Raw genomic sequence first — 9,118 nt, forward strand, 5'->3', positions numbered from 1 at the left:
GTTTGAATGCCTATTTTACTAGGCTTGAGTTTGTAATTTCTTAAACTACTAATATAGCGTTAGGTGTAATATTTGTTTCAATGGAATGAATTGTTAAGGCTTATTCCCTTTTCAAAGAAAAAGAGGAAAATGAGTAGGACATTTTTTTCGTCGGATCCAGCCCAACCCATTCTTATAGGTATGGGCTTGGCCCAACTCATGAGCACTTCTCTAATCCACACACTGGCCTGCTTTATTTTGACTCCACGAATAGCTTTGTTTGCCCTTTGCTTCTCACCCACCAATCAAATTTATTGATATTGGCAGTGAAGCAGTAGCCTCCGCTTCCCTCTCACATTCCTCCAAAAGCAGCAAAGAGTAGCTCACGCGGAAAACCCTAATTCTCTACCACCATGAACTGCTCAAGTAACACATCTCTATATTTCTTTGTTTTATGTTTCGATGTATGTTGTTTCTTCTGGTTTCTTGATCTCTTTGTTCTGCTACTATCCGTACAGTATCCGGCGAGGTGCCGGAAGAGCCCGTCGTTTCAAAGACGTCTGGGCTGCTCTACGAGAAGCGCTTAATCGAGAGGCACATATCGGTAATTTTGAAGTAAACTTTTTTTTTCCCCCTTTCCTAGGGTTTTCGTTTGCATTTGTCTGCTGGTTGTAGTGGATAAAAATGATAGAGCACCTACAATGGTCACTATCAAGATTTGGGAAGTAGAAAAATCTTGACTTTTTTTTATGCTGGGATTGAGCGGGATGTAGGGAAATACTTGCTCTTTTAGATCTTTTGATTCTCAGGTTTTTTGGGAAGCCGAAACTATTGTGCCATTTTGTTTACAGTAGGAATGCGGCTGTTAGTTGGTGTTTGGTTGCCCATAAAATAACATGACGTTTGATTTTTCGATTTTGAAATCTTGATTTGCGGAGTGATAGCTGAAAATATAAGTGAGATAAATAAAGCTTTCCTTGTAATGAGCCAAATACACTTTTTGGGCTTTATTTACTATGCTATTTTTCCAGCCAGCGTTTATTTCTTTATTTAGTTCTGCTTCAATATTTACCTTAGTATTAATGGAGGTGAAAATTTAAATTTCAGAATTTGAAATTTGTTGAGTGCATAGAAAATTATAAATATACACATATATTGGTGAGCTACTACTACAACTATTCTGCTAGAAAACAAAGAACAATATAATTTGGTGGAGATTATTGAAAACAAAATTATCTTTTAATCTTACATACCATTGCACACGCCTTCTCTCTATCATTATTTTCTTTGGCAGTGTGTGTACTATTTTACAAGTTACAACTCAATGGCTTCTAGGGAATTATTTGTGTGTGTTTTTAAAATTTCTCAATTTTCATAGTTCTATATTTTTTTTATAATTCAGTAATCGAATTGTTCTTAGGTATTTTTACTGTTGTCTATTATTGAATAGGATTATGGAAAATGTCCGATCACTGGTGAACCACTTACCATGGATGACATTGTCCCAGTAAAAACAGGCAAGGTATGCAAAACATTGATTTTTGTGTTATGTGTGTGCTTGAAAATGTTCTATGAGAATTTTATAGATACTATTGCTATTATTCATATAGATAGGCATGCCTTTCAGATTGTGAAGCCGAGGATGGTGCAGACTGCTAGCATACCCGGGATGATTGGAATGTTCCAAAATGTATGTAAATATGTTATGTTATACTTTATTTTTAGATTTACATGCAAATGTAACTTCTTTATCAGGATATACTGTAGTTTAGCAAGTATAAAAGTGTGTGCTTGCTGTGGTATGTTTCTGTGTTAATTGTGTGTTGGTGTTGATTTTGTCCTAAATTTTTTGCCGGTGTAATCAATCGATTCTATGAAATTTGAGGCCCATATATAGTATGTACCAAAATTATTCTCCTGGTACCATGGGCACCACTAGTAATTAGATTCTCTGTTTTTGTGTTACTTCTTTTAACACGTTACGTAAGCTGTAGTCAATGAGTAGTTTTCTCTGGTTTTGTAGATGTTTTGGCGAGCAGGTACCTCACCATATCTTTCTTTTTAGTGAAGTTTCTATCATTAAAAAAATGAATTTGACTAGTTGTAGTAGTGTTGAAGCTGGTTGACATTTTCTTTGATTGTTGCTTTATTTTTACGGAGCTATGAATGCTATGTGATAATACTGTAGACTTGATCAAATTCATTGCATAATGTTCTTGTTGTACAATTTTTGGATTGCATATATGTTATTGCTTATTAAAGTAGTTGTTTTGCTTGTCCTCTTGTAGGAATGGGATAGTTTGATGTTATCGAACTTTGCTTTGGAGCAACAACTACATACAGCAAGGCAGGAGTTGAGCCATGCACTATACCAGGTATCTTTAACAGTTATATCATAATAATTCAGTTTAAACTTGTATTACTATTATGTCTTTTTGTCTTGTGTTCTGCGCCTTACTTGAAACTAATTTCCCCTGTAGATGGTCATGTCTCTTTATTGTAGCTATTTTTCTCCCAGTTTCTTGCTCTCTTTATCATGTTTGTTCCATCTGCGACAAAATTGACTACAATCATTAGTTCGTCCCACTTATGTACTTTCTCTTTTTCATGTAAGTATTTGAGTTTTGTGTGCTTTGAAGTCATTTTCATTGTTTCTTCGCAACAAAGTTGAATCTGGAGAACGAAGCGCTCTTTTGTCAATAATTCAATACTTTTTGTCTTAAGGAGGAATGCTATGTCAATTCGTGTGACAGAGCTTAGATTTTATAATTTAGTATCAACTACCTCTTTGCGGGACGTTGATTTTTTAACAAGCGGAATATGAAGAATTTATGCCATCTTTTTTGAGAATGGGGATTATGTCAGACTGTCGGTAAATATTCGGACTTATGAAAGTTTTGTTTTGAGTTTTCAATCTGTTGGAAGAGCATCGATTGATTTCTCTATACAAGTAGCGTAGAATATGGGTTGAAGAACTGTTGCAATCGGTGTCTCAAGCTTTTAGCTCATCCCTGTATTTCAGCAGAATAAGATTATTTTGAATTTTGGCTCTGACAAAGTAAATTGCACGAGTGGTTTTGTTAATGTACTCTCTTTCTTGTGCCTTTTTATTGCCCTTGATGTGTAAACACTTCTCATACTTTACATATCTAAGATGGATTTTTGTTGTGTTTCATATTTTGGCAGCATGACGCTGCCTGTCGCGTGATTGCAAGACTAAAGAAGGAGAGGGATGAAGCAAGGTCATTACTTGCACAAGCTGAGAGGCAGATGCCTATGTCAACATCAACGGCTATTTCAGCCAATGTCTCTACTGTGGTTAGCAATGGGAAAAGAGGTTATTTCTCTATGTGCCTGTTATTTAATTTATTTATTTTTACTACTACCCTAGCATTCGTTCGAGTTTTGTTCTTGTTATGGCAGCTGCTGATGATGAGGAGTTGGGCGCTGGTGCAAAGAAAGCACGCCCTGGAATTTCTGCTAGCATCATAGCTGACCTAACAGAATGTAATGCAGCTCTCTCACAACAGCGGAAGAAGCGTCAGGTGGTTTGATTATTTCATTCCCCAGTACTAAACATTTGTTAGTTTTTTAATTGGCTCTATCTATTCAAACTTGTACAATGAGCTAGTTCAGTTTTCTTTGAGCAGCATTGTTTAGCTGTCAATAGTGTTGTTAATTGCACCATCTTTTCCATTTTCCCTTTTCTTTCTTTCTTTCCAGATCCCCGCGACATTGGCTTCTGTTGATGCATTGGAGAGATATACCCAGCTTTCTAGTCATCCGCTTCACAAAACCAACAAACCAGGCATCATATCTCTCGATATCCATCATTCCAGGGTATGACATGGCATTTACCATGATATGATCATTCTCATTTAGTGTTATATTCACTTGTGAATAAGAGAATTTTGACAATTTTCTTTTTCGTGAGTTTCACACTTTCACTCCTTGCACTACTAGTATGTCATGTTATTCTGCTTGGAACCTTCAATCCTAAAGTCTGAGAAAACATGCCACTGCCTTGTATTTATAAACTATCATAGCACACGAATGTTGTTTCAGGAACCTTTAAAGATTGTGTGCCATGACAATATCCAAATAAGCTGCTAAGATCGAAAATCTGTCATATGACATTGTATTGTAGCTTCGTGTTAAATTTTTGGTGTCAGTTATCTCACATGACTGTGATCTATGTCTGCACTGAACAATTTATGGTTTTTAGATGTCTTTGTTTATACAACATTCACTGAACAATTTATTGTTGACTGTGGTTTGGCAGTATTTATTGGCCACATGGACCGTTTACTTACAGAAAGTTATTTTCTCTCAACTCATGTTATTTTTTAAATAATTTCCTGTTCAGGATATAATTGCAACCGGAGGGGCTGATGCAAATGCTGTCGTTTTTGATCGACCATCAGGAGAGATCTTATCTACACTCAATGGACACTCGAAGAAGGTTTTCTCCATCTGTTTTTTCCCTTCCTTCTGTGCTTCTGTCCATAGGATCTCTCGGCTGATCATGCATTTTGTCACTGGTAGGTTACTAGCGTAAAGTTTGTGGGTGACGGTGATTTAGTTTTGACCAGCTCAGCAGACAAGGTAAGCCGTGTTCTGTTCCTGTCCACAATTATACTTTGTAGAACTTTTGGATCACCTTTTAAATGATCAATAAATTGTGACCTAAAATGCTTAATATTATGTTTGGCTTTTGTAGTGTCTGTTTGTACTTCTTAATCTGTATTGATGCTACTGCTACATCGTCCTGTTTTATTCCCCATACCCTCCTTTATATTAACGTGACCCTGGTCTTTCAACTCACTCTAATATTGTTACTGTTAGCCCTTCTCATGCAAAAGACTTGCTGAGAGTTCAAAAGTTGGAAGGGGTAGTTTAAAATTTCCAAGTAATGCTGTTTTCATATTTCTGTTCATTTGGTTGACCTTTTTTTGCTCCCTAAATTTTGATTTTTTGTTTGTTCTCTCCCTCTTCCATCTCTTGTTTCTCTCTCCTAATTACAAGAGCTTCTCTCTCTGCACATCTCAACCTTTAAAGTTTTGGTTGAGGATGATCTTGCCGCCAATCTTTTTTTTGAATGGAATCTTGCTGCCAATTTTGAACTTTGTGTGAACTAGTTGAAACCTGTTACCCTAAATGATGCTTTCCCTCTCTGAAATGAACACCTTGAAATCATGCAATTCTAATACAAAAAGAAATAAAGGGGAGAAACCAACCATTTATTTGGTATTGAATCTGTGGCTGTGGCTGGATTCGTTGAAACTTGATTCATGACGTGTTTTCTGTGTGTTGCTTGTGGAGTTGTAAATGGTTTATAATGTGCTAATGGTTGCTGTGAAGATGTTTTAAGTGGTTTTCACTTTTCACTTTTCTTTCATTCCTCCCCTCCTCTCAAACCCGCCACTGGTAGATGGCGCTGAAAATGGTTTTTGAAGATTGTGCTTAGCTTATGGTAGAGGTTTAGGTGTTGAGTTGTATATTTTTGGCTTAAAGTTAGTGTTGCAGATGGTTGTGTATGGCTCCTGAGTCACTGTATCACTTGATATTTGTTTTTTAGGGGCGTGGTTATGGTGTTCCTTGATTGCTTTTTTTCACCTCAAAGACCCGTAACCATCCCCCCCCCCCCCACCTGACAACCAGGTTTACTAACTACTACTGTGAGATGCTTTAACATAGAAACTAGAGGTTATGAATTGAAATTTGGATGAAAGGAAGTTATTTATCGAGCACTCCGTACTCGTTTCTCTGGTTCACGTTAAGCTTGCAGTGCATGCTTAATTAATGTTTTTCTTTGTTGATGCAGACGGTTCGTGTATGGCAAGGGGCTGAAGATGGAAATTATGACTGTAGGCACGTCTTGAAAGATCATACAGCAGAAGTATACATACTTTTCCCATGTGGTCATTTTTTTTCGTATTCTTCGTATGTTTGTCTGCCCGTCTTGAGTTATTCTAGTTATTACCTTTCGCTATTTCAGAGTTTTTCTTTTGCATATTCAATAGTATGTATCTTACTTAAAACTTTTTAAGGTCTCAAGGTAACATCTCTATTATATCGAGCCTGAGAATGTTGTTGAAGGTTTTTGAAGCCTTAAACTTTTGTCCTTGTTTCTTGTGTTCGCTCTAGTGAAACACCTTAATACACAACTTAGGCACAAGTTACCTAAAGTTCTTCGTCATCAGTGGTGGCGTGGCGTAGAATGCAGCTTGTGCTGCGTTTTATTATGTGCTTTAATAGTATGCTCAACATTCCTTGTGATTTCCTGCTTGAGTACTTTTTCTTGTAGAGGAGATGGACGTATCTGAAATATGGATATGAGAGTCATTGATATGTTCAGTATCTCCTTGTTAAATCCTTTTCCTTTTTTAACTAGAGTTTCATTATCCTGGATTAGCAGTGGCTGTATAAGAGAGGGTTTCTTGAAATGTGAATATTGCTGAAACTCGATGCGATGACATATTCTGATGGACTTCACTTTCTTTGCATTCTGTGGGGTTGCCTAATTGTGTTTTTTTCTACCCTTGCTTTTGTTATGCAATATTGTTGTGGCTATATCCTTTTTCCTAGTCTTTTTGTTATTTGATGGCCAAAATTTATTTTATTTTTTCTTTCAGGTGCAAGCTGTCACTGTACACGCCACAAATAACTACTTTGTGACTGCATCTCTTGACAATACATGGTGCTTCTATGATCTTTCCTCTGCACTCTGCTTGGCACAGGTCACTCAGTCTCTCTCTCTCTGCTTCTGCTGCTGATTAGTAGAATTGACAAGTTACAGTCCAGCTAGTACTGAATAACAAGTATCTCCTCAAAAGGAATATAAGAAATCTTTGAGAATTATTTTGTTGAGGAACTGAATAAGAATCTTACAACAAACAAATCCAATCCAATCGAAATCACCAACGAACAAAATAAAACAACTACATAAACTTAGTATTGAAAGACATCAACCATGAACCATTGCTGCTATTGAAGAAAATATGGATATAGAATGATATTGCTATTGAGTATTAAAAAAACGAATAATATTGCTATCATCTATGTCATGGTTGCTAATAAAGTATAAATTATAATAGGTGTTCAATCAGTTTTGGTTATCATCTATGTCATGGACCAGAAATGCTCTCTTTTGTTTCCACTTCTTTTTTTAGGTCAAAAAAATTTATGGCTGGTATTTTTTTTTTTTTTTTTGATAAATATAATGTCACCCTCCCCCCTGCTTTGATCCCTTTTTACTTGATTCATCAAATTTGTATAAGATTTTGATAAAGGTTGCTCATAAGCCGGATATAGACATGATAAGTTATTTACAGATGCTACTTGAACTTGTGAAATATAATTTTTTATTACTTTTAGGTTCGGAATTTTGGTTTATTTACTACCATGTTATCCTCATGCTGGCTGGACGCTACGCATTCCCAATTTTCCAGGTTTCGGATCCTTCAGGGTCCGAGGGTTTTACGTCTGCTGCATTTCATCCCGATGGACTCATTCTAGGAACAGGCACCTCAGGTGCCCATGTTAAAATTTGGGATGTAAAAAGTCAGGTATCGAACTACCGGATTGAAAATCAGCCTGAATGATTTTTTTTCCTGTTAATAACAAGTTCTTTCATTTTTCTCTATTTTTCAGCAAAATGTTGCAAATTTTGATGATCACGTTAAATCAGGGCAAATTGGGCCAATAACTTCTATGTCTTTCTCAGAAAATGGATACTTCCTTGCGGTAGTTTTACCTCTCCATCTTTTCTTTGTTTCTTTGTATTTGGTTGGGGTTGCATATGTGCAGTGGATCATACTTGCATTCATTTATATGTTTGAACTGGACAGACTGCTGCTCATGATAGTGTTAAAGTATTTGATCTACGCAAGTTGAAGAACATCCGAACATTCGTATTTGATGATTCAGATACACCAACGAACTATGGTATGTTATATCTTTTGGTGCTGAACATTGACCGCCTCAATCATCATATAAAAAAAATCAGCTCTTTTTTTTCTTGTTTGTGGAACAGTTTCTGCTTTAAAGCATATTCTTATGCCTTTTATAAATGGGAGAGAACCTTCTCCAAAACTTGTTCAGTGGTATTTTTTATTTTTCTGAAATTTATGAGCAATTGGAGAATTTTGCTCTTCTTGTTCATGTATTTCATCTGTCCCGTAAAGTGCCAGGCTTTTGGATTTGGGGCTTCTTTTTTTTTTTTTTGAAGTTGATAAAGTTCGTTGAAAATATGGGGGGATTTTTTTTTTTTATCCATGTCGATTTTTTCCTTTTCCATTAGATGATCAAAAGTGATGAAAAAGTTTATAATGGGTTATTGGTTTCTGGTTTGTTGCAGCGGAATTTGATCACAGCGGAAGTTACCTCGCAGTTGCTGGCGCAGATATTAGGTGCCATCAAATTAATCTTTCTTATTATTGAATGAACCCTTTAGATTAACTTTAAGTCTTGTATTTTTGCAGAATTTACCAAGTTGCCAGTGTTAAAGCCGAATGGAATTGTATTAAAACTTTCCCGGACTTGTCTGGCACAGGTTCGTTGGCTATCTGCTTCCCTTGACGGTGGTTACCTTTGACTCGCAACTCTTGTTACAGTTCTCAATGGCCTATTATTGCATTGCAGGTAAAACAACTTGTGTAAAATTTGGTCCAGATGCAAAATATGTGGCAGTTGGGTCGATGGATCGTAATCTCCGCATATTTGGCCTGCCTGGGGATGATGGTTCCTTAGAATCATGAAAGCTCTAATCGTATTTGGAACATGGAGTTTCCAACCGTTTCTCTTAAAAGAGAATTGCATTAACGTTTACAGGTCTGTAATGAGCAGAGGGAAGAAATTGGAGGTGGTACACTGGATTTTACGTAGTATCATTTGATGAAATGAAAGTGACTCGCCTACAGCGAGTATTCTTTAAGTAAATTATTTCAACTTTCGAAGCTTCTCAGGCATGTTAATTTTTTTATCTTCGCAAATAGATTCTTCAGGCCCCTAGACGTTTTCTTGTTGTACGAGATGAATGTATTGATGTTTGTAACCTAGCGATATTTGCTTTCTGATTCCAGTTTTGAGGACACTATAAGAAAGAATATTGTAAGCTAAAGCCATGCTATCGTCAAGA

At 36.4% G+C, this 9,118-nt stretch overlaps 1 protein-coding gene across 1 annotated transcript; it reads left to right on the plus strand.

Moving 5' to 3' along the window:
* Positions 1-261: 261 nt before the first annotated feature.
* Positions 262-9,118, plus strand: LOC119995240 (pre-mRNA-processing factor 19 homolog 1-like). The gene is made up of 18 exons (XM_038841722.1): positions 262-405; positions 498-583; positions 1,430-1,501; positions 1,607-1,669; positions 2,268-2,354; positions 3,166-3,316; positions 3,403-3,524; positions 3,703-3,819; positions 4,346-4,441; positions 4,525-4,584; positions 5,804-5,878; positions 6,615-6,719; positions 7,431-7,547; positions 7,633-7,725; positions 7,830-7,926; positions 8,339-8,390; positions 8,463-8,533; positions 8,623-9,118. The coding sequence occupies exons 1-18, from the start codon at positions 393-395 to the stop codon at positions 8,736-8,738; spliced, it is 1,593 nt and encodes a 530-aa protein (XP_038697650.1). The 5' UTR covers positions 262-392; the 3' UTR covers positions 8,739-9,118.

Source organism: Tripterygium wilfordii, chromosome 1 (assembly GCF_013401445.1).
Source record: "Tripterygium wilfordii isolate XIE 37 chromosome 1, ASM1340144v1, whole genome shotgun sequence".
Lineage (NCBI taxonomy): Eukaryota > Viridiplantae > Streptophyta > Magnoliopsida > Celastrales > Celastraceae > Tripterygium > Tripterygium wilfordii.

Coding starts and splice junctions, on each gene's coding strand:
- LOC119995240 (XM_038841722.1), top strand. Junction 3,820..4,345: donor TCGATATCCATCATTCCAGG/GTATGACATGGC, acceptor TTTCCTGTTCAG/GATATAATTGCAACCGGAGG. Junction 8,534..8,622: donor CCCGGACTTGTCTGGCACAG/GTTCGTTGGCTA, acceptor ATTGCATTGCAG/GTAAAACAACTTGTGTAAAA.